The sequence below is a fragment of the Polychytrium aggregatum genome (assembly GCF_025602895.1).
Source record: "Polychytrium aggregatum strain JEL109 chromosome Unknown BJ171scaffold_9, whole genome shotgun sequence".
Lineage (NCBI taxonomy): Eukaryota > Fungi > Chytridiomycota > Chytridiomycetes > Polychytriales > Polychytrium > Polychytrium aggregatum.
The window spans coordinates 1016176-1037233 of record NW_026516211.1 but is presented as its reverse complement, the minus strand read 5'-3'; the positions used below and the strand labels follow the sequence as shown (position 1 = coordinate 1037233).

Below are 21058 nucleotides of genomic sequence, written 5' to 3'. Positions count from 1 at the left end.
CTGGGAACAGCGCTGCCGGTACTTCCCACGGACCCACATTGGCATCGGACTGACGGCGGCCGGCGCCCCTGGGCCTCGGCGGGCATGAAGAGAGTGCAGGGGCTGTCTATCTCCTGATATGCAGGTCCACAAAAGGCTTGTTGATGCTGGAGCCATTGGCCTTGGTGGGCCGCGAGCAGCACAGCTACCACCGCCTCGACCGCTGCAAATCAGGCCCATGAAGCGCTCCGAGCCTCTTGGCTCATGGCACGATCCTTGCCGAACGCAGCAACCAACAATGGCGACTGTTTGTTGCTGGTTGGTCCGCGAGCCGTATATTCCATTGTCCGTGGCTCAGGACGGATGCTGGCGACAAGATTGGAGCAACCTCGGTGTCATTATGCCAGCGTGGTACAACCCATTCTTCGCGGCTCTTGATTATCCTGAGCAGACCGGTGACTCTGGAAGAAAAGCCAGCATATCCCGGAGTTGAGAGGCAGCAACTCAATTTCTGGTCAGCTCTGCGCCGTTTTCCTCGCTTTCAGAGCAACCAAGGAGCCACAGTCCTCCGTCGCCCTGCTGATACACCTGCAAGTACCCCGCCAAGTGAGTTCCCCAACACCTCGTACTCCAGGTAGTTGTCAAGGCGGTCACGGCTTCAACCGCACAAGCAAAGTGAGCGATATAACCTGCTGTCAGATCAAGACTCAATTCTCAACGGTACCCCTGTCAGCAGAGACCTCGGGAGCACCTGGAGCAAGTGGGCGTATCCAGAACACAGCAATCTCTTCCTCCGTCCGTGCCGTCACCCCAAGTTGCAAAGTCACCCATGGCTCAAGTCCAGAGCGAAGCCTTTGAAACCGAGGCCGTCTTGGATCCGAAGCCAGACGCCGGCGAGGCCAGTATACTGCCAGACACTGAACCCAGCCAGCCCCCCATCGACGAGTCGTATGGAGACGAATTCGACAACTATGACGAAGAGCATGGCCGCGAGATCGACGGCCTTACGAACCCGCCGGCCGTGAAGGCAAAGAAGCGACCAGATCGACACCCGTATCGCCACTTCCAGCCGCTGCACCCGACATGCAGTCGGATCCTGGAGCTCAAGTGGGACCGGGATCTACGGAAGCTGCACAAAGACAAGCTCAAAAAAGTACAACACACCGTTGACAATGCCGAGCCAAAGCTCTATCTCCACCTCCATCTGAAGCTCAAGAAGCTGCAAAAGGAGCAAGGTAGAGATGAGTCGCACACATACGGGCGCTTGCTAAACTTGTATAAGCTCGACGGTGGCGGTCTATATGATGGAGAGCACCGATTTCCGCACATCTCCTGGTGCGGCGACTGTATCCAGAGCCTGACCAAGAGGCTGACAAGAGCATCGAGACAAAGCTTGTGCACTCGGCGGGTACCTGGTCAAGCCAATAACGCAACCACATATCCCCTGTTCTCAGACCGCATGGCCGAGATTGAGAGAAACAATCTCATCCTGGTGGACCGCATGTCGCACGTCTGGAGCGACCAGTCGCGAAAGAAGCTTCTGGAGAGACCCAACTACTCGCACTCTCTGAACTCTTACAGTCGCAAACAGCGGGAAAAGAAGATCAAAGCTCAGAACTCGGTATGTCGGACTATCGCTCGCTCCTGCTTGCCCTCCGGAGTGGGCCTGGGCATGATTGGCAATCGTGGCTCATTGTGGCGACACACACGGATGGGGCGCCTACTCTGCGCCGCTCTGCTTCCAGGTCATGGCGAAGCGGCTTGAGAAGAAGGAGCCGCATCTGGACCATTTGCGGTGGGACGCCGATCGGCGACGGCACCTGGGCTACCTCGACAGCATCAGCTCCTATCCAAACTCCTATGAGTTTGAGAAGCGCCGCATCGACAAGGCCTTTGGCGGTGCGCCCGAGTTTCCGTACCACTACCGCAAGCGAAAGCACGAACAAAAGTGCTATCGGGAGCAGCAGCGGGTCTGGCGAGAGACGCTGGCACGTCAGCGCGAAGAAGCCAAGGCCCGGGAGCAAGACCGGATCCTGAAAGAGCTTGAAGATCTCGAGTATCACCGCAAGATCGAGCAGATCCGGCAGACGGTGAGGAAGCCGCGCAAGACCATTCCAAGAGTCCCCCGCGATCCAAAGGAATGCGCTCCGGCCCCGCCGCGCGAGAGCAACCCGCGGGCTCCGGGAGAGATCCGCAAGCCCAGGGGCTCAACGAAGACAGCAGCTGGAGAGTCAGCGGCAACCGGCGAGGCAGCGACACCAAAGCCGGACTCGTCCAAGGCTGCGTTTTCCAAGGACCTGCCGCCCCTGCCTGCGATCCCCAGTCGGCCGTCGACTCAAGGCGGGGTAAAGCGCGAGTCTTCGCCTCTGGCAGCGGCCGGGCTGGATGATCCACCGGCCGATCCACCGGCCGATCCACCAGGCGAAGCTGTCGCTGAGGAGCCGGTAGCACCGGCGTAAAGACATCGGAGGACCTGCCGCTGGCCCTCTGCAGCAGACGGCCTTTTGAGATGAAGGAGGAAGCCTGCGATTCGGCAGCAAGCACGGATTGGCACTGGCCCAATTGCAGCCACTGGTCGAGATCCAGATCCAGCAGGGCTCTCGGCCCAGACAAGAGACCGAGAACAGCAACACCGCAAAATGCACAGCACGTAATACAATCTGCATCAACCCGCATCCTGTCAGTCGAGGCGGGGATAGGAGTGTTGGTTGAGACGGGCTGCTGCCGACCACATCCGATCCGCATCCAGATACTCCTCCCACTCATTGAGTCGCATGACGGGTTGCTCGGTACTAACGCCGACTGGGTGGATTCAAGCACTAAAAGCCTCGTTCGTTTATTGGAGTGAGAGCATTTAAGCAATGAGCTCGACCTTGCCACCCTTGGCGACAATCTTCTCCTCAGCTCGTCGAGAGACAAAGCGGGCCTTGACGATGAGGGGCTGCTCGGGGAGACGACCGTTGCCAAGAACCTTGCCATAACCCTGCGGAACCAGCACACATCAGTATGGCGCAATACTTGCTGTGCAAGCAGACCGGGCGTTCGTTTGCGCCGCGCAGACACAGACACAAACGTAGACATGCACCAGCAGCAGGTGGTACTTACAGCACGAAGAGTATCGATGACGGGGACCTGACCGCTGGCCTTGACCTCCTCAGGAACAAGAGTCCAGAGCTTGTCCAGGTTGATGGCGGGGCGGTGGAACTTGTTCAGGGTCTTGTGGAAGTATCGCATACCGACCTTACCGAAGTAGCCGGGATGGTACTTGTCCATGTTGATGCGGTGGTGGTGCTGACCACCGGCAAGACCACGACCACCGGGGTGCTTACGGTGCTTTCCTGTTTATCCAACGGAGGGCCACGGCATCGTATTATGATCGTGATCGTCTCACCCACGTTTTGTGGTCCGAAATGCCAGACCAACTGTTCAACTGTTGCGTTGTGCTTCCGGATGTTCACTGCTTGGACAAAGTACTAACCAATACGACCGTGACCAGCGGAAACGTCTGGCAAACAAAGGCGACAAATTAGTTGGCGTCAACAGTGTAGCGTCACATCTCGGCTGGGTGTCGCGAGCCATTTGAACGATCTGCGCAGGACGGATGAAATACATACGTCCACGCTTCTTTCGGTTCTTGTGTTCTCTGGTAGGCTGTTGAAGAGGCCAGGCACGAGATTAGTACACTCCTGCCAGGTAGACCGGTGATGTGCACTGCCTGCTGTGGTATCGGATCCGGCTCCGATCTGCATCCAGATCGCCAGACGACCTTGCTTCCAGATGGGGATGGATGTCGTGATGTAGCCGGCGGCGGATCCAGTCGGAGCTGCTGCACCTCGTCTCAGGCGGGAGATGGCCGTGCACTGCGTCACGGCCCGATGCGTCCGTTCTCGCCGATGGTTGTCCTATGGCCGTGTTGCTCTGGAATCGTTCGAGTCTGCCCCTTGTTCGTCGTCGTCGTTGTCGCATAGAGCCATCCATCGGTCCATCCGGCATCGATCCATCCGTGCATCCATCCATCCATCCATCCATCCATCCATCCATCCATCCATCCATCCATCTATCCATCCATCCATCCATCGGGCATCCTCTTCAGCTGCTCTGCAAACGTGTGCACCGCGGGCGCCATTACCATGTTGAATCGAGGGGTGTGCCAAACTCAAATGAACAGAGTTAAAAGGCTGCGACGAGAGGGAAGAAAGTCGGAATGCTGGCGGCTGCATGCCTGTTTTGGTGCGGCGCCGCCTGCTGTCTGTGTCGCGCAGGAGCACACGTGATCTGCGTGACCCGCTGGACACCCGCCGTCGCCTGGTGGCGTCCGCGCAATTAACTTTTAATACAAATTTTTGTTGGTTGCTGGGACACGCTGCCGCCGATCCAGCACCGACCCGCAGCGAGACACCAAGTCGCATCGGGCCGTCGAGACACATCCAAACGCATCGCCTCTGCTGTTGCATCACCGTCCGGCCTTTGCAGCAAAAGTCCACTCGGCAAAGCATATTCCGGAGCCATCCCACCTGAGCCATGCGTCCACTAACAGAAGAAGAAACCAAGATTTTCTTTGAGAAGCTGGCCAAATAGTACGTCCTTGATGCCGCTTGGGCTCCGTCGAGCATTCGCTGTGCGGTTTCGATCTATCGGCCGCCGTGAGGCCAGGTGTGCTTCGATCACCGTCCCGACCAATGCGGCCACATCATGTGCGCTTTGATGCTCACCATTCTTCTGCATCGGAACAGTATCGGCCGCAACATTGTTCATCTCATCGATCGGCCGGATGAGCCGTACTGCTTCCGATTACATAAGGACCGAGTTTACTATGTCGGGTGAGCAACTGGTAGTCGACGCCGATATCCATTCCATTCAAGCTCATGCCCCCAGGCTTGTGCCCCTCTGGTTCAATCTGCATCGGGCTGCCCAGCATCGCGATCCAAAGTGCCGCAACCACACCAGTTCATCGATAGCACGGGGTCAAAACCACTCCACTCGAAACATCCATCGGATGCCCGATCTGCCTCTGATGCGTCCAATCCGTTCCTGCTTCAGTGAGGATGTTATGAAAAAGGCCACCAGCGTTAGTCGGGATCAGCTCGTCTCGCTTGGTATCTGCTTCGGCAAGTTCTCCAAGACCCTCAAGTTCCGTCTCCACATCACAGCCCTCGAGTATATGGCACAGTACGCCAAGGTACGCAGTGGTGCATGCCGTCCCGGAGGAGTGAGGCGAGAAGCTCGTGCCTGACGCCCACCAGAGTCCATCCTGGATCGGAGTCATGTGTGGTCAGGCACCGTATATGGCTTTGGCCTTTGCTCTTGGCAAGTCATGCATTTGGTGGTGGGGAACTTCAAACTTCCGCCTATCGCCACACACAATCCCGAACATCGCTTGCTGGTATCGTCGTCAAATGTGCTTATTTGAATGCCGCCGTGTTGGCATAGTACAAGGTTTGGATCAAGCCCTCTGGCGAGATGTCGTATCTGTACGGCAACCACATTCTGAAGGCCCATCTTGGCCGCATCACCGAAGACACGCCGGAGCATCAGGGTGTCATTGTCTACTCAATGTCCGATATCCCTCTGGTGAGCATCATCAACCGCTGCTTCTGGAGTAGCCATCGAGCACATCTCCAAAGCCCCCGAGCTTCGGCCACAGCTGACCGCCGCCCATTCTGCAACAGGGCTTTGGTGTCACGGCCCGCTCGACACAGGATGCGAGGAAGCTGGACCCTTCGGCGATCTGTGTCTTCCACCAAACCGATGTTGGCGAGTTCATTCGAGACGAAGAGAACCTGATCTAGAGGCTGATGCAATGTGTCTCAGGATCGGCTGTCCTCGCAGGCCGCCATAGTAGCCTCCCCCAAATAGATTTGCAAGCGGCTGTGGGACTTTGTGCTTGGTACCAAGGTCAAGGGGAGAAGACATGGAGGCCAATTGCGGCTCTGGCAGCATTTTCTGGCGACTCCAATACATTCATACATCTTTCAAGAGCATGAGGGGCGCTTTGTCTGTTTGAGAACCCATGGCACATGGTAATCGATGGCACGGCGACTAGTCATTGGGACGAGCGGTGATCTCATTGCAATTCGAAAGTATCACATCATCAGTCCCGACTGGCGCCTCAGCTTCAAGGGCGACGACCAGTTGTCTTTGCATACCAACCATGCTCTCGTCAATCGCTATGACAATGAGCGCCAATCTCATGGAGATTGCAGTCCCAGCGTCCGGCATCTCAGTTTCCCTGGGATTTTGAGTAGCTCCACTGCCGCCAGCGTCACTCTGTCCCAACAATAAGCCCCCCTCATGCAACTCGGGCGTGAGTTTTTCTATACGAGGCGCTGTATACACAGTATATTCAGAAAGTCCCACTTTTGCAAAGTGGCCGGGGCGGATGTCGTTGGGAGCGCGATGATGGACAAGTCTGCGCTCATAATCAGCTGCATACGGATTGTGGTGCTCAGCTTGCGAGCTATAAGCCATGTCACGGATCTTCATCCTTTGGCGGATTCAGTATCAGCGCTACAACATTTCGCATTCCATGGCGGCCTCACTGGGCGCCCGCAACAGCCTCCTGGAATTCGTTGTTTTCAACCTGGATACGTCGAGGTAATGCATCAGTCAGAGGAGCCTGGACTCGGATGCGATCAAGCTGGTGTGCAGCCGATACTTACCAGCTCCTTCACAATATCCAGGCCGCCAATCAGCTCCCCCTTGACATAGAGCTGCGGGAAGGTGGGCCAGTTGGAGAAGGTCTGACGAGTACATGCAATCGTTAGTTTCATATGCCATCGTGGTCAGCCTACGCCCGTTCATTCCCCCATCGACGATGTTCCCTGCCGAGCGCATCCATGAAGCCGAATCAAGCATACCTTCAGGCCGCTGCGGACTTCGTCATCGGACAGGATATCGAACCTGTGTCGATGGTGGGGACGGGATTGTGAGTCGATGGAGCGACAGCGTGGGTTGATCAGCACAACGGTGGCTTAAGGCGCAGGGTTGTGGCATACTCACGATGCAAACTTGACATTTTGCTCGTTCAGAATTTGAATAATCTGAGGAAAAGAAAAAATGGCACACCGAACCGACAGGTCAGCGCTAGCATGGTGTCATGCCAGGCGATCTGCAAGCGCCGTACCTGTCGGGAGAATCCGCATCTCGGGGCCTCAGGAGTGCCTTTGATGAAAACCTGGACGAGTCCGAGGTCATGGCGAGGAAGCGTCAGTCTTTGTGGTGAGAATCCACAGTCGGATTGCAGGTTGCATGTCGTGTCCGTGCAAGTGCGGGTCATACCGTGACAGGGGCCAAGTTGATCAGCCTCTTGAGCTTGCTCTCGAGATCCTCCTCTTGAGGCACCATGGCCTGGAAATCACCCGAGGCAATCATCTCCTTCAGAATGTCGAGGCCGCCGATCAGCTCGCCATCGACGTAGACTGCCGGTTGCAACACAGCTTGGGTTAGCGAGGCTCACAAGTGCGGCGCCGTCGCCATATCAGTACAGTAGCTTGCAGAACATACTCTGGGGGAACGTGGGCCAGTTGCTGTACGCCTTCAAGCCTGGTGTTGGACAAGGAATCGATAAGTGGTCATCAGAAACGAGGACCGTGGGAGCCATCCAGTTCCGTCTCCGAGAGCAAGCCCATTCGGCTTCACTGCCAAAGCAAGCCCCACAGCATTCTCAAGTCGCTTACCTTGGCGGACCTCTTCGTCGGCCAGAATGTTGAAGCTTCCATAGGGACAGCCGACCTGAGTCAGGAGCTCGATCGTTGTTCGCGAGAAGCCACAGCGGGGCTGCTGGGGAGTGCCCTTCATGAACAGCATGACCTTGTTCGAGTTGATCAGCTCTTTGAGGCGAGTGTTGAGATCCTTCTTGGCGACGCCCGAGCTGCTCTCTGAGGCCAAGCTGGCGGCCTTGGAAGAGTGCTTCTCAACCAAACTGGTGAGCTTGGGAGCGTTGGCACCTTCCACCCGATCGAGTTCCTTTCCGGACTGACATCCGTTCGCGGCCAAGAGCGATGCGATGACATCAGTAAATCCGCGAGAGATAAACCGCAGATCAGGCTGCCGGAGAGTAAACGACCAGAGCTCTCACTCTGGCCAGAGCGCTAGACTACTGAGTAGAATGGAAATGCCGATCGGCCGGCGGAACCCAAGCGACGGCCCGTTTCGGCGACGGTGTCATCGCTCCGAGGACAAAGTCGCAGGGAAATGTTGGCGAATCGATCGGGAGACGACGCCTGCGACAGGTCGGAATATGTACTCACGCTAATGAAGATGAACGTCGGGACGGACGAGATCTCAAGCTTCTCGGAGATTTCGGGGAACTCCTCAGCTTCGATCTGATTGCCATTTGGGTCAAGACGGGGGGCGACAGATTGTCAGCATGATCTCGATCGAGAGCACTCTGCCCTACTGCAGAGGCGCTCTGCAACACGAAGGATGAAAGAATCAGAGTCGCATTGAAACAATTCACCTTGAGATACTGGAGGTTAGGGAACTTTCGAGACAGCTCATCAAAGACCTGGTGAGCCAGGGCAGGCCAGTCGAGGGCAAGGAAACGAGCCGAATGAGCCAAAGTGCATAGTGAAAGCAGCCATGCAGCCGGCAGGACAGATACGATTCCAATAGCTCAGACAGGCTCTGCTATAGACAACTCAAGCTCAGTGGATGACTGGGCTTGCCTCGTTCATGTCCTTGCACATGTCGGCCCAGGTGGCATGGAAGTTGGCCACGGTGACGATGGCGTCGGAGCTGAGGGTGTTGAACTGATCATCGGCAATGATTTCGATAACGTTGTGCTTGGCGGCCGTCATGATTCGAGTATGCTCAGCAAGATCTGTGATGGAGGAAAGCTTTGCAGACGGGCTGGCCACAGCAGATGAGCAGATGAGCAGATGCGATGTGCGATGTGCGATGTGCGATGTGCGATGTGCGATGTGCGATGTGCGGCAGAGCTGGGGCTTCTGGCTGGCGGACCGGCTGGCTGGAGCAGCGAGTTTCGATAACGAAACCGGGAGCACTCGCGCTGACAAATTGGTCTGTGGCTGCAGCGCGGCACAGAACACACCGCCACAGCGCCCCTGGTTTCTTCCCGCCCTCGCCCGCTCCGTCGCGCAATCGCACACCTCCCGGTCGATCCATCTGCACCCGCCGCATCGCTGCGCTGCATTACGTGCGTCCTGCTTCGCCTCTGCACATCCACAGCATCCTGGACACCCTCTGTATCGAGAGAACGCTCGGTGCCATGACTGTTCCGGACGACTCTCCCGCGCTCATCCACGATCGCCTCGACGAAGCCCTCTTGTCGCTCCTCGACAAATGCGACCGGCTGCAGGAGCTCCAGGCCCGCGCCCACAAGCATCTTGCATCGGCTTTCTGGGACTTTGCCAAAGCCAAGTACGTAATGGGTCCGGAGCGCTTGTGCTCCTTCCAGTACAACAGGCAGGCGCTCAAAGCCCCGGATCCCCGAGCTTGTGTTGCGGCTCGATCGGCGACTGGATCGGACGAGGGCGATGCACACCCAGCCAGCGGCGAACCCGGGGCTGTCGACTCGCCGGATGAGCTGGTACTCTCTCGTAAGAGTGCATGCAAAGCCATGCACCAGGATGGAGCCGTCGGTTGCGACAACGGCGAAGACAAGCCCCCTGTAGCCCGCGATTCCTCGGATCCTCTCAACTGGTTTGGTGTCCTGTCTCCGCAGTCTCTGAAGGATGCCCAGCGCGGGTTCTCAGACGGTTGGTTTCGTTCGTGCATCGTCATTGGCTGCATGTATCGGCTGCATGCATCGGCGATGGCGGAATCGGTGCGGCCTTTAGGCGACCCAGCGAAGCCGCTGGGCGCCATGTGTCTCGTTCGGCCAGCCCCTCGTTTCATCTGGCGGCAATCGTTTTATAACCCTTGCACTCTCATTCCCACCGCACATGGCATGTCTGCAGCGCTGGAGGTGCTGGTCGAGATCGCCAACCTGAATCACCAGATCCGCGGCCAAGGCCTCCAAATCCAGCACCTCGAATCCAAGATCGACTCATGTCCATGTGATCCACGCTCGAGCTCGTGAGGCTGCATCAAGACTCGACCATCGGCCAAGATGCGCCCTGTGTTTGCTGGCTCCGACGGCGTATCCCAGTCGCTCACGATATCAGCCATTGCGTGCCGGTCCCATGAGGATCAACGACCATCGCTCGCCGCCGCTTCTGCCGCAGATTTTTACAGGTTTTCTTTTTTTTTTTTCTTTATTTGAATTTGATGGTTTTGGCCGCGTTGGGGTTGCCTCCGCCGCTGGCGCTCTTGATTCGGACGGAAACCACCAGGGGAATGTGGTCGGATGGATGGTAGCTGTTCGGGAATCCGACCGCCTGCTTGGTTACATATTCGCGGTCGACACCTCCCAGCAGTCCCGTGACGGTGAGGGTGTTGGAAGAATACCAGATGTAGTCGATCACACCCTTGAATCCGGGTGTGTAGTTTGTGAATTCCAGTTCGTTCTCGATGGGAGCATATGCGGATTTTAGCAGCAGCTTGTGGTTCAGGCCATCAGCCGTGTAGGGCAAGTAGGTGTATGTTCCAAAGTCTTCGTGGTCGTGGCTGAGCTGGCCGCTCGAGAGATACTCGTAGACTCCACTGTCGGGCATCGAATTGAAATCGCCACAGAGGATCAAGGGCAGTGGGGACTGTTGGCCGGCCTTGCCGCCGGCGCCGTTCGCCTGTTTGCCGGACTGAGAGTATGTGCCGATGATGCGCTGTAGCTCCTCCATCAGGATCGCCGTCTGCACCAGCTTCACGTCACGGTGCTGAGGATCCCAGTGCAGATGCGTGTTGGCAACGACGAGGCGCTGGTGTGTTTCTTTTGTCTCCAGCAGAATCGCCACGGCGACGTTGTCCTTGATCATGACTCTGTTGATGACGTCCTCGCTGCCGCGGAGGCCCGGGCGCTTCATGGCGTAGTGCTGGTACTCGATCAGGCTCTTGTCGATCAGAGTGAATCTGTGATGTTGGCGAGCAGAGCGACCGTCAGCTCGGCGCAGTGCCCATGGCATGGAAGTGACCAGTGGTCGCTGCCACATACAGAAACGATACCGATGCAACAGCCGATTGAATCATGCAACTCACTTGGAGTTCTTGTAAAAAGTTGCACAGCCGTCAACGCCGCGCTGATCACTGACAGCCATGGTACGGGCCCTTGACTTGACATGGAAGACGCCATCGTATTCCCCGTGCTGGCTGAGCTGCTCGCGGAAAAAGTCCTCATACTGTCCGAGCTCTACTTCCTGCAGGTTGGCCACCCCAAAAACCATGTAAGTATTTTGAGGGACGGTAGCGACTGCTCGGACGTGATTGCGATGCCGACCCGATGCCTTGGATGCGATAGCTCTTCAGATGTACAATGCCAGAGACAGGGGGATAGAGGGCAAGCGAGAGAGCACGCGGCGGTCAACTTCACTCACCTGCAGACACACAATGTCGGGGTTGTAGTTCAAGATTTCCTGGATGAGCAGCTCTCGCCGGTACGACCACTCCAGCGCCCATGATGGCGTGTAGGCATATGATTGCTGCGGAGAATACTTCTCGCAGAGGATGTTGTAGGACAGAACCGTAAAGGTATCTGGGGGGAGAAGCCGAGCCAAAGGAACCGAGTTAGCGGCATCGTAGAACAGTGTCTGGCAGCGATGTGGCAGTGCACGACAAACTGCTGTGGCTGAGGCACAAACGAAGCTGATATCCGCGGCTGGCTTACCGCTCGAGCTTGAGGACGCAGTAGCTTCGTCTTCCAGCGGAATCCATTCTCGTTCCGGCGGCTGGGGACCCACTGAAACAAACAGGAGGCCAAAGCGGCGCATTTAGAACGAGGGCATGCTCGATGCAAGATCAACAGCCGAGTATGTACGGGAGCATGGACGTAGCAAGAGGACCGCGGCAGTTTGCGTGTATACACAGAGTACACCGATGGAAACTTACTTGGGCAGTTGTCTCGCATGTAGGCAAGGATGGTGGCAGTGTTTTCCTTCTGGACCATGCCCAGCAGCGGCTCCTGCAGCGGATTGCCCTCCAGACCGAGAATCTCCAGCTGGAACAGGAATCCCAGCTCAAACGGGACCGTGGACAGAACATTATCGAAGAGCCTCAGGTCTCGCAACTGAACCAGCAGGCCCAGTTCCGGCGGAATCGCCGTGAGCTGGTTGCCAGAAAGATCCAGGATCCTCAGGTTGACAAGCTTGCAAACGTCCGATGACAGATTCGTGAGGTTGTTGTGGTTGAGATAGAGCGTCGTTAGGAAGTGATAGTGGAACAGGTTCCTACTCAGGTTCTTGATCTGCATGCCGCCCATATCGATAATGTTCCACTGGGAAGCACGGTCGATCGAGTTGACGACCATGACGCCGTTCGAGGTACCGTCGTTGGCGCCGTTGTTTGCGGCCCTGGCATTGGCTGCAGCAACTCGTGCATGATGGTGGGCGACATTCATGGACCGAGACTCATTCAGAAGCTCAAGCTGGCGGCGCTGGTGTCCGGTTGCAGCGGTCGATAGCAGCGAGCTGGTCGAGCCGTTGATCGAGGCGTTGATGGAGCCGTTGGAGCCCCCGAGAAGGGCTTGTTGTTGATACGGACTTGCTCCCAGGATGCCCATGCCAGCGAGATGGGTGGGCTGGGGCGACTGGATACCTTGGGCAGCAAGCTTCTGGGAGTAATGGGCAAGTTTGGGGGCAGAGTTGGCGTACATGGGATGTCCTTGAGTGACATACCCAGCCAGAGGCGACGAAGGAACTGGGGATCCGTTCGCCGATCCAGCTGGGCCGGGCGATCCTGTCGGGTTATAGGGCATGCCTAGTGTGTAGCCGCTGTAGGCAAGGGTGTCCTGATCCTTCTCAGACATGAGCCAAGTCTTGGATCAGCTACGACTGGAGCAGCGTGACGGGTAGAAACGTGGGGATAGCCTCTCGACTGAGCGATATGATGGCTGGAATTGAGAGCACACACAAAAGACCAGAGAAATCCAAATGCGTCTCTGATGTTGCCAAGATCGCCGGCTTGCAGTTGGCAGAGCTTCGTCGAGTTAGTAACTTGAAAGATCGATCTGAGCGGCACAACAGATCACGCACGAGTGAGCAAAGGGTTCAGCGACAATAGCGCGCAAGGATACTCGCAGCATCAAATCGGTCGGACACTGGTCCAGTGCAGAAGGAGCTTGTAAGCGCCCTTGTGAGCCGCACCGGGAAACATAACCATCACCAACACGGGCAGCAAGCACCAAAGTGCACTTACGGGCGATCCTATCTAGAGAACCAAACGCTGGAGGGAGCAAGGATAATGACGAAGCGAGCTCGCGGAAGAAGGGAATCGAGAAATAACGGCACGAAAGTAAAAGAAACAAAGGGAAGGAAAGGAACAAAATGAATGGCTGCAAGAACGGAAGGATGGAAGAGCAACGACCAAGGATAACGGGGCGGACAAAAGCGAGGGAAGGAAAGAAGAAGAAGTCTGCGACACCGATCATGGCAAGTAGCAGATACCCGGTCGGTCCAGGTCAAGAGACGTGTTCGCCATTTCCATTCGCGGGGACGTTGATAGAAGCGGGACAGGTTTCATGCCCACAGGGTTTGCAGGGAACGAGGCCGAGACGGGAGGGGGTAGGAGGTAGCAAACACAACACGAGAAAATAAGAGCGTTAAAGAATGTCGCATATCTGCAGCTCGTTCGGTCGAGGAGGCTGCGATGGGTATCTCGGAATCCGTCGATGGCCAGATATCGGGTGCGGTCGAGTGGTGCGGTCGAGTGGTGATTTTCGACAGCCCAGCGGTGCGTGGCAGCGAGATGGCAGCGAGATGGCAGCTCGATCAGATGCCAAGGGCATGATCGCCACCGGCTGCAAGGCCGGCAGCCGCAGCTTGCGGTAGCTATATTGATGGCTCTTGAGACGATCGCCCCAATACGCAGGCGACTCGATCAACTATCGCGATCGGCACTGGCGAGATGGCGGGGAGCGAGGGCTCTCGATGCGATACTGCACTTGGAGCAAGACGCATCTCTGGGCCGGAGACATATGGATGCAGAGCCCTCACGGACACGGCTATGGAGCAGACGGATCTCACCCTGGTGGACCGAGGGCAGGCGACAGCCAAGACAGATAGCCGGGGGCAGGGCAGAGACGTCGGAATCGAGCGCTGGACAGGGTGATCCAAAGGCCAAAGGACATCCAAGGGGCGAAGGGCGAGACGGGGGGCGGCCACTGTGCGAATGGATGTGGACGAAGGTGCGGCTGGACAGCGCCCGGTCAGGTGAGCGTCACATTACCTGCGCCACAGCCGATCCAGCCTGCCTGGTCATTGCGGCCAGGCGCCGTCGGACCACCCACCCAGCCCGAGGCTCCCAGATACTCTCGCACTGCGACGCAGGGCTCTGTTGGCGAGCGACAGAGCCAGAGGCATCTCGTCCGCAGACACAATGTATATTCCCAGTACCCGCCTCTGGTCTCGATCGAGGGTTATCGTCGCCCCTTGGGAGATGTGGGCTTTCCCTTCTTCGATGGTGCCGCCTTCTTTCCCGGAGGCTCCTGCTCAAAGTTCGGGGGGGGGTGATTCACGGACACATGTCAGCGGCGAGTCGAGCGCCTTCGGAAAGAGCGGCTCAGACACAGCATCGATCAAGAGGAGCCATACGAACCTTGCGCTTCTTGGCTTCAGGCGAGGTGGGTGACTTTGGGATCGGTTTGAAGAACGAGTCCAGACGCCCCTGAGTCGCCGTCTGGAAGTTCTTCTGGAGCTTCTTTGCGCCTCCACGGATTCGATCCTCGCTGTAGTTCCAGAGGGAGAGTATGAAGCACATCCAGGAGCGTGTTGGCACAAAGTCCATGGCGTGGGAGTGCCCGAGGGCGTACCCGGTTTTCCAGTCGGGTTCCCACGAAGCATCGACGAGCACCTCCCACTTACTTGAAGCTCTTCTCCTTGACCATAAACTCAACCAAGCCTTCTTCATCAGGCTGCTCCCACTTGAGCTATTTCGAGGATCAGATTGATGCAACGAGGCTGTGAGCGTCTGGGGAGCGGTGGAGAGCACGCGAACGCCGTCCTGCGACCTGGCTCGTTGGCCGGCACATTTGCCAGACATTGTCGGAGAGAACTCACATCGATTGTCGAAGGATCCAGCACCTCAGGGTTCCTGAAGAGCTCGCGCGCCTGCTGGTAGGGCCAGTTTTCGGACACGGGGTACTTTTTGGTGTCCAGATTCTCCAAGATCTTCTCGATCGATCCGTGTTCTCTGATCAAGGCAACGGCACGGTGCGGGCCGATGCCCTTGATGGAGTCACAGTAGTCACATCCCAGAAGGATGCAGAGATCGATGAACTACCGCGCGAAGACACGGTGGATGGTAGTGAGGCAGTGTCAGGCATGGGGCATGTCATCTCGTTAGATTCAGCGAAGCATACGAGCTGGGAATTCCAGAGGAAGCCATACTTGGTCCATGGTGAAGCCGAGTCCCTCCAAGACTCTGTCCAAGTGGACTTCCGAGATCGGGAGTTTGCGAGCTTCGCTGAACGTCAGACGTCTCAGCAGCACCGGCGATCCAAAGGTCAGGGTGTCCATATCTTCGGATCCAGCCGCATAGACCTACAGAGTGTCGATAAAAAAAGGGTGGGTCCATGTAAGTGACAACAGCACCAGATCAGCGCATACCTTTCTGGTATAAAGTAGAGGTGCTGGAATCGCAGCTTTGATTCACCTTGCCAGCCTTGGCCAGGGCCGCGCACTGAGCCTCGGCTTCACTTGGAGCCTGCATGCGCGGTAAAGAATGAAGTTGTGAGAACGCAGCCCAGCGACTCAGGGGGGGGGATCAAAGCTACGAGGGCTTGTGGTTGGAATGCTGGTCGGGATTTGCAAGGATGCGTCGAAGATGCTGGCTATGAATACTGGCAATGCGATCCACAGAGAACTATGACCTCCGAGCAACGCCAGTACTGTACTCCATCCTCGGGATCAAGTCTGCAGACGCGGGGGGGGAGGGAAATCGAACCTCGATGTATGGTATTCCCATGAGCTTCAGAAGCTTTTGACACTCGGCATTGTGCTCCTTGGTCACCTTGACAGTCCGCCGCTCATACTTTTCTGCTGCTTCGGCGTCGCCCTCTTCTTTGGCCACCTCTGCAGCCTTCTGGGCTTCGGCACGGCGTTCGCCACGTTTTTGGAGCTGCATGATTCGAAGCCGTGATTTCCAGGAGGGTCTGGTGAGCTTTCCACCGAGATTCCAGCGGCATATCGCTCGTCACGGACAGCGCCTATCCGCGGCTCCCCGCCCGCCTTCAGGGCATGGCTGCAGATCGCAGATTGGGATGTGACTGCACCTCGGAAGACTTCATGTCCGGCGGCTTGCCGTCAAACACATAGCACGGCTTGATACCGTTTTCGACCATTCGGATCGTGCGATAAAACATGCCCATCAAGTGACTGCGATTGCAGAATCAACCCCCCCCCCAAAAAAAAAGGTTCGAGCATATATCACTATCGCCGTCATCGCCACCATCATCATCATCACCATCATCGTCATCATTGCCATCGGCATCGTTGCCGCCTGTTCGCCTGCCAGTGCAATCGGTGCCCACCTGGTTGTTTCGCCAAACTCGTTTGAAAGCTGCATGCCGTCCTGCTGTCGGACAGCAATCAAGAACTGATAGATCGACATCGAGGCGTCGATGGCCACCTTGCGACCAAAATAGTTTTTGATTTCGTTCTCCTTCATGGACGACTCGGCATTGTCGCCGAGGACCTTGGATAGCCCTGCGGAGACAATGAAAGGGGGGCAGATATCAGTGGATCGCCAGCGGACCGTCATTGCGAGTCAGAAAGCTCGGCGGTCGCCGGACTCGAGCGAGAGCGGGTGGGTTGTCGGTCTGGACATACCGTGAATACCCATCGCTGTTGCTGTGTACGAGAAATGGCGGATGGACGGCGGTAGTCGAGGGAGGCTGGCCGGGGTGTGCGATCGGTGCACAGACGAGACCAAAGCCGAGCGAGAGCGTAGCCGAAATGGGCAGCCAACGATCATCAGCAGAGCGTCGCTGCTTTCCTCGCCAAAGCAGCCAAGAGCAGGCAATGCGGTGCGGGGTGTGCTTGGTGACAATATCGCTGAAAATGGTCACATTGCGTGTCCGAGCTTTGAGCCGCCCAATCGCCCTTGCATGATACCAGGGCGGACCGAATATCATGGCGATGATATGTTATTCCTCCAGGCGTGGCACCACCATGGATATGAAGAGGACGGCATCTCGCCGACCAACCCCAGCCAACACAAACCAGTCTCCCATCGCCCAGAGCCCGACTTCCGAGATCGGGGACAGGCAGACAGCGCCTCCAATCCCCCGCCCATGCTTCCAGAGCTGAGCTTGAGCGCTGCCATCAAGCCGTCAAGATTTCATGACCGTCTTGGGTAATCAGGATGGTGTGCTCTGCATGAAGCCAGAATCAAGGCACACATCAGCAAGCCGTGCGTCTCAAATTGCAGCTATCCCACGCCGTTGGCCGTACACATAGGACATAATTGCTGCTCCGGCGAAACAATGGTGCTGATCTTTCCATCGTTCACGGGGCAATGCCATTCAATAACTCACCAAACTGGGCCGAGCGGCCGCCTGGAGGCGCGAGATAGCAACAGGCAACCAAGTAGCCGCAACAAATGTTAGCAAGCGATCCGGGCAAGTGCGTCGGAGGTTGGCGATCCGGCAGCCACAGCCTCACCGTCCTTGGTCACTGCGGTCCAGTTGTCGTCCCATTTCAGGGTGTCCGATGTGCCCTGATTGAATATGGGCTCTGGAAGACGAATGGTTGGCAACGCCAGTTCATCCGTCAGTCGCTCTATAAGTAGCTCCATCGCCGCCCCGAACCCATCGAGCTGGCCGCATCTCGTTCTTTTGGAACGTACCGATGGTGAACGTCATTCCTTCTTCCATCACTCCGTCTTCGTCGTTCTCAAAGTGATATATCAACGGCGGTTCGTGAAAGTGGCGACCTGGAAAGACAGGAGATACAGAGCATCCATGGTAAATCAGTCAGCCATTCGCTCCATCGGCTTCAGGTGCTCAAAGCCATCACCGCGTCACATCCGAACAATACCGAAACGCTGCGATTGCACATGCTCCCTCGTTACCGATTCCATGCCCACAAAACTCAGAGTTGACAGAGTATCCGTTCTGATCAGCGATGGTGCTGAGAGGCAGTGAGACAGGGGCGGTACGTTAGTCGAAGCCGATTTGGGAGGCTCCAGGTGGGCTCCAGGTCGGTGGTTGAGCATCGAATGATAACCACACGGCTATCTGAATACAAAACTCACTTGATCACATATCCAATGTCGCTAAAGTATGCCCCGGGCTTGCACAGGGCGATAGCTTGATGCATGGCCTCCTTGGTTTTCTCGGCAAGTTGCCGACCTGCTTCGTCCACGTCGCCGACAAGCACCGTCGCGCTGGTATCGCCATGGTACCTGTTGACATCCACCACGGCCGAGATGATCCTCGTCAGCGAAGCAGCTGCACTTGCTCCTATCTCCTATTATCGATTACACGTACCCGTCCAGATAAACCTGTGCAGTCCGTGGTTGGAGTCGAGCCATCGAGAATCAGCTCCGCTGCAGCCACGCCGTGTGCATCGTCGAGTGGATTGCAGCATTGCAGTGGCTCTCTGTGAGCCAAACCTACCGTTACGTCAATGTTGATCATATCCCCGTTCTTCAAGGGTCGACTGAGAGTGGGGCAGATCGTCGATTAGCCACGCCAACGACACATGGCTCACACAAAGTACGAGCCGAAGAGCAGTGGGTCCAGGAGCGAGTGTGGTCCTCGATGGCCGGTAGGGCCCATCACCGGCCACTGTGGAATAGCAACTTACTCGTCCGGAATTCTGGGGAACAGCCGTGCGGATAAGCGTCGGGATCAGGCGTTCAGATCCGTGGAGAAATGTTGGTCAGAGCCGTTGGACGACGATGGTTGAAGCACCAATGACGGCGGCTGTGAGGCAAGCATTGGAAGTCTGCTCAATAGAAACACACCCATGAACGACAACGTTGTTGATCGAGGTGCCTGCATTGGACGTGGGAGGGGTGAGAAAGGCGCTGGTTCAGGATGCCTGTTCCTGGTATTGCCCAGCCGAGTCGCCTGATGCTCATGGGATGGCCTTGGCATCAAGCGGCACTCACACAGCAGATCGGCCGCCGGCGATACGTACAGATGGATTTTGGAAACCCCATGTAGCCCAGCGGGCTGGGATATGCGTTGTGCGTGATAATCTGGTCGTGGGCTTGGAACGGAGAGATTCAACATCGACTCCACAGCGCCTGCGACGAGAAGCCGTGCGCGATATCCGAAGGCCGGGATCCTCAACGCTCCCCCATCGATGCCTGCTCGGGTTTCGGTTGGGCAAGTATATGCGACAGCAGCGCGATGAATAGTAGGCTCACCGATCCGATCGATCTCGTTGGTGGTGACTCCCTCTCGAGCGGCCTCGGATGCGATTTGAAGAATCTTCTTGGCCAGCTGGCACGAGGCCTTCATCTTGGCGATGGCTTCGCTCGACTTGATCTCGGGCTCGGGCAGAAATACGAGCGGTCGGCCGGTATGCGCATCGTAGAGAGGGCGGCGGATGTGGGCCGGCACCGAGCGCTGGAGCAAGCTTGCCGATGGGAGCTGCGGCTGGCCCTGAGGATTGGGTAGAAGCAGGTCATACCGCCCGAACTCGGCCAGGCGATCTGGCTTGGAGGCGAACGTGAAGAGCCCCTGGCGATGCAGGGATGTGCTCAGACGCAGCTGTGTTCGCAGATGCAGCAGCAGCGAGGGTCGGATCATTGCGGCCGGCTGGTTTGATCGTGGCTGAGATGCCGCGACGAATCCAATGACGGCTGCCCCATCATGTCCCAGCCATATCCTGTCCGCTTTCCCCGGCTTTCGGGGTCTCAGTCCCCTGATTCCAGAGTCCGCAGCCCACTGACTCCAAGGGGTATTGGCAAGACACCATAACCCGTTAGTCACTTGTCACAGAGAAACTACTCACAAAGAAACTACTCACAGAGAACCCATGTACACTCCGACACGGCACTCGCAACGCTGATCGCAAGCAATGACAAAGGGGCGGCCGGACAAGCTGTGGTCATGCCGTATCCAATTCAGTAGGCTGCCTCGAAGAGCATGGGTGTTTTGTGTAAGGGGCAATGTCCCGGTTTATTACATTAGCATTGGACCGTCCAAGTCGTGACGGTAAAAGTGGGGGGGGGATGAGGTCATCGCCAAAGTTTGATCTATAGTATTAAGCATGGTTCCAAAATTAACAGATGCCGGGCAAGGAGGAAGCCATAGTTGCCGGCAAATGCTGGGAATACTCCGAGGACATGGCCGAACAGGACGTGAGTGCGCGTGTGAGTTCGAGAGGCGGGGTTGGCATATGTGATATGGGCGGCTTGCGCTCAGAGCATGCTTTCGACAACGGAGGGAGCCAGCTGCGGGGTGGGCTCGAAACTGATGTGCGAGATGTTGGCCAGCTTGAGGTTTCTGCGGAGGCTTTCGTCAGCACGCATGTATGTGGGCGTGTGCCTTGGAGAGAAGCGAGGCCGGGAGCGGTCCGGGCAGTCGGGCTCTGGAGCAAGGCCAGGCGACTCGGGCTCGAGCAGCGGATGCGGGCTCTGCTTCGGGTCCACCGGCGAGGCATTCTGCGACCGGGAGAGGGTGGACCACCCGTGGTGAGAATCGTGGGCAGGCGATGGCGGATCTCTGGGGCTGATGCCAGGCGACGAGCGAGAGCGAGCCATCTTGTGGCAGGCACGGCCCTTGGATGGCCGGCGGGCAGGGATATTGGCATGCAGGATGGCCCGGGCAGTGCCCTCCATCTGGCGCAAAAGCTCCTCGGCGTGTGGGTCTCGGGGACTGGGCAGCTGCGGCGGGTGGGCTGGTGCAGTAACGATCGTGGGAGGCTTCCGCGAGGTGGAGAGGGAGCGCGCGGCGGGAGGGGACAGCGGCGGGGGGTTTGCCATCTCCGAGCGCCTGATCATGATCGAGGGCCGGTTGGGCTGGGCGACGGTGGTGATGCTGAGAAGCGAGCGCTGCGAGGCGACGCTGTTCTGGCGC

General features: G+C 57.2%; 9 protein-coding genes across 9 annotated transcripts; 3 read left to right on the top strand and 6 right to left on the bottom strand.

The window, feature by feature from the left end:
* Positions 1-514: 514 nt before the first annotated feature.
* Positions 515-2654, top strand: BJ171DRAFT_311996 (KIAA1430-like protein-domain-containing protein). Its single transcript, XM_053107106.1, has 3 exons — positions 515-1214; positions 1434-1600; positions 1725-2654. The coding sequence occupies exons 1-3, from the start codon at positions 809-811 to the stop codon at positions 2436-2438; spliced, it is 1287 nt and encodes a 428-aa protein (XP_052969187.1). The 5' UTR covers positions 515-808; the 3' UTR covers positions 2439-2654.
* Positions 2655-2790: 136 nt separating this feature from the next.
* On the bottom strand, positions 2791-4188 carry BJ171DRAFT_495672 (putative 60S ribosomal protein L27A). Its single transcript, XM_053110159.1, has 5 exons — positions 4109-4188; positions 3594-3630; positions 3458-3484; positions 3085-3317; positions 2791-2962 (listed from the first exon to the last, which is right to left on the bottom strand). Exons 1-5 carry the CDS (start codon positions 4109-4111, stop codon positions 2834-2836), a joined length of 429 nt encoding a protein of 142 aa, XP_052969186.1. The 5' UTR covers positions 4112-4188; the 3' UTR covers positions 2791-2833.
* Positions 4189-4194: 6 nt separating this feature from the next.
* On the top strand, positions 4195-5958 carry BJ171DRAFT_597211 (uncharacterized protein). Its single transcript, XM_053114729.1, has 5 exons — positions 4195-4556; positions 4713-4799; positions 5020-5158; positions 5410-5550; positions 5649-5958. The coding sequence occupies exons 1-5, from the start codon at positions 4501-4503 to the stop codon at positions 5766-5768; spliced, it is 543 nt and encodes a 180-aa protein (XP_052969185.1). The 5' UTR covers positions 4195-4500; the 3' UTR covers positions 5769-5958.
* A 330-nt stretch (positions 5959-6288) lies between these two features.
* On the bottom strand, positions 6289-8912 carry BJ171DRAFT_495668 (thioredoxin-like protein). Its single transcript, XM_053110158.1, has 11 exons — positions 8646-8912; positions 8438-8485; positions 8229-8303; positions 7656-7953; positions 7483-7521; positions 7258-7397; positions 7103-7153; positions 6979-7019; positions 6837-6879; positions 6639-6719; positions 6289-6559 (listed from the first exon to the last, which is right to left on the bottom strand). Exons 1-11 carry the CDS (start codon positions 8775-8777, stop codon positions 6515-6517), a joined length of 993 nt encoding a protein of 330 aa, XP_052969184.1. The 5' UTR covers positions 8778-8912; the 3' UTR covers positions 6289-6514.
* A 183-nt stretch (positions 8913-9095) lies between these two features.
* BJ171DRAFT_311889 (uncharacterized protein) lies at positions 9096-10109 on the top strand. Its single transcript, XM_053107105.1, has 2 exons — positions 9096-9698; positions 9900-10109. The coding sequence occupies exons 1-2, from the start codon at positions 9209-9211 to the stop codon at positions 10019-10021; spliced, it is 612 nt and encodes a 203-aa protein (XP_052969183.1). The 5' UTR covers positions 9096-9208; the 3' UTR covers positions 10022-10109.
* An 87-nt stretch (positions 10110-10196) lies between these two features.
* On the bottom strand, positions 10197-12427 carry BJ171DRAFT_558148 (Endonuclease/exonuclease/phosphatase; the record flags this gene model as incomplete). The annotated part of the gene is made up of 5 exons (XM_053113134.1): positions 10197-10947; positions 11074-11231; positions 11409-11566; positions 11699-11770; positions 11920-12427. 5 exons carry the CDS (start codon positions 12425-12427, stop codon positions 10197-10199), a joined length of 1647 nt encoding a protein of 548 aa, XP_052969182.1.
* A 1933-nt stretch (positions 12428-14360) lies between these two features.
* Positions 14361-17112, bottom strand: BJ171DRAFT_495665 (PIN domain-like protein). Its single transcript, XM_053110157.1, has 10 exons — positions 16854-17112; positions 16556-16730; positions 16298-16400; positions 15970-16143; positions 15679-15729; positions 15414-15566; positions 15084-15302; positions 14889-14953; positions 14623-14752; positions 14361-14512 (listed from the first exon to the last, which is right to left on the bottom strand). Exons 1-10 carry the CDS (start codon positions 16996-16998, stop codon positions 14444-14446), a joined length of 1284 nt encoding a protein of 427 aa, XP_052969181.1. The 5' UTR covers positions 16999-17112; the 3' UTR covers positions 14361-14443.
* BJ171DRAFT_495658 (peptidase M24, structural domain-containing protein) lies at positions 17091-19819 on the bottom strand. Its single transcript, XM_053110156.1, has 12 exons — positions 19402-19819; positions 19170-19241; positions 18994-19024; positions 18834-18845; positions 18644-18686; positions 18515-18528; positions 18280-18429; positions 18097-18155; positions 17872-17958; positions 17688-17759; positions 17561-17581; positions 17091-17398 (listed from the first exon to the last, which is right to left on the bottom strand). The coding sequence occupies exons 1-12, from the start codon at positions 19784-19786 to the stop codon at positions 17349-17351; spliced, it is 996 nt and encodes a 331-aa protein (XP_052969180.1). The 5' UTR covers positions 19787-19819; the 3' UTR covers positions 17091-17348.
* A 323-nt stretch (positions 19820-20142) lies between these two features.
* On the bottom strand, positions 20143-20940 carry BJ171DRAFT_495657 (uncharacterized protein). Its single transcript, XM_053110155.1, has one exon. The coding sequence runs from the start codon at positions 20790-20792 to the stop codon at positions 20262-20264; it is 531 nt and encodes a 176-aa protein (XP_052969179.1). The 5' UTR covers positions 20793-20940; the 3' UTR covers positions 20143-20261.
* Positions 20941-21058: the final 118 nt, after the last annotated feature.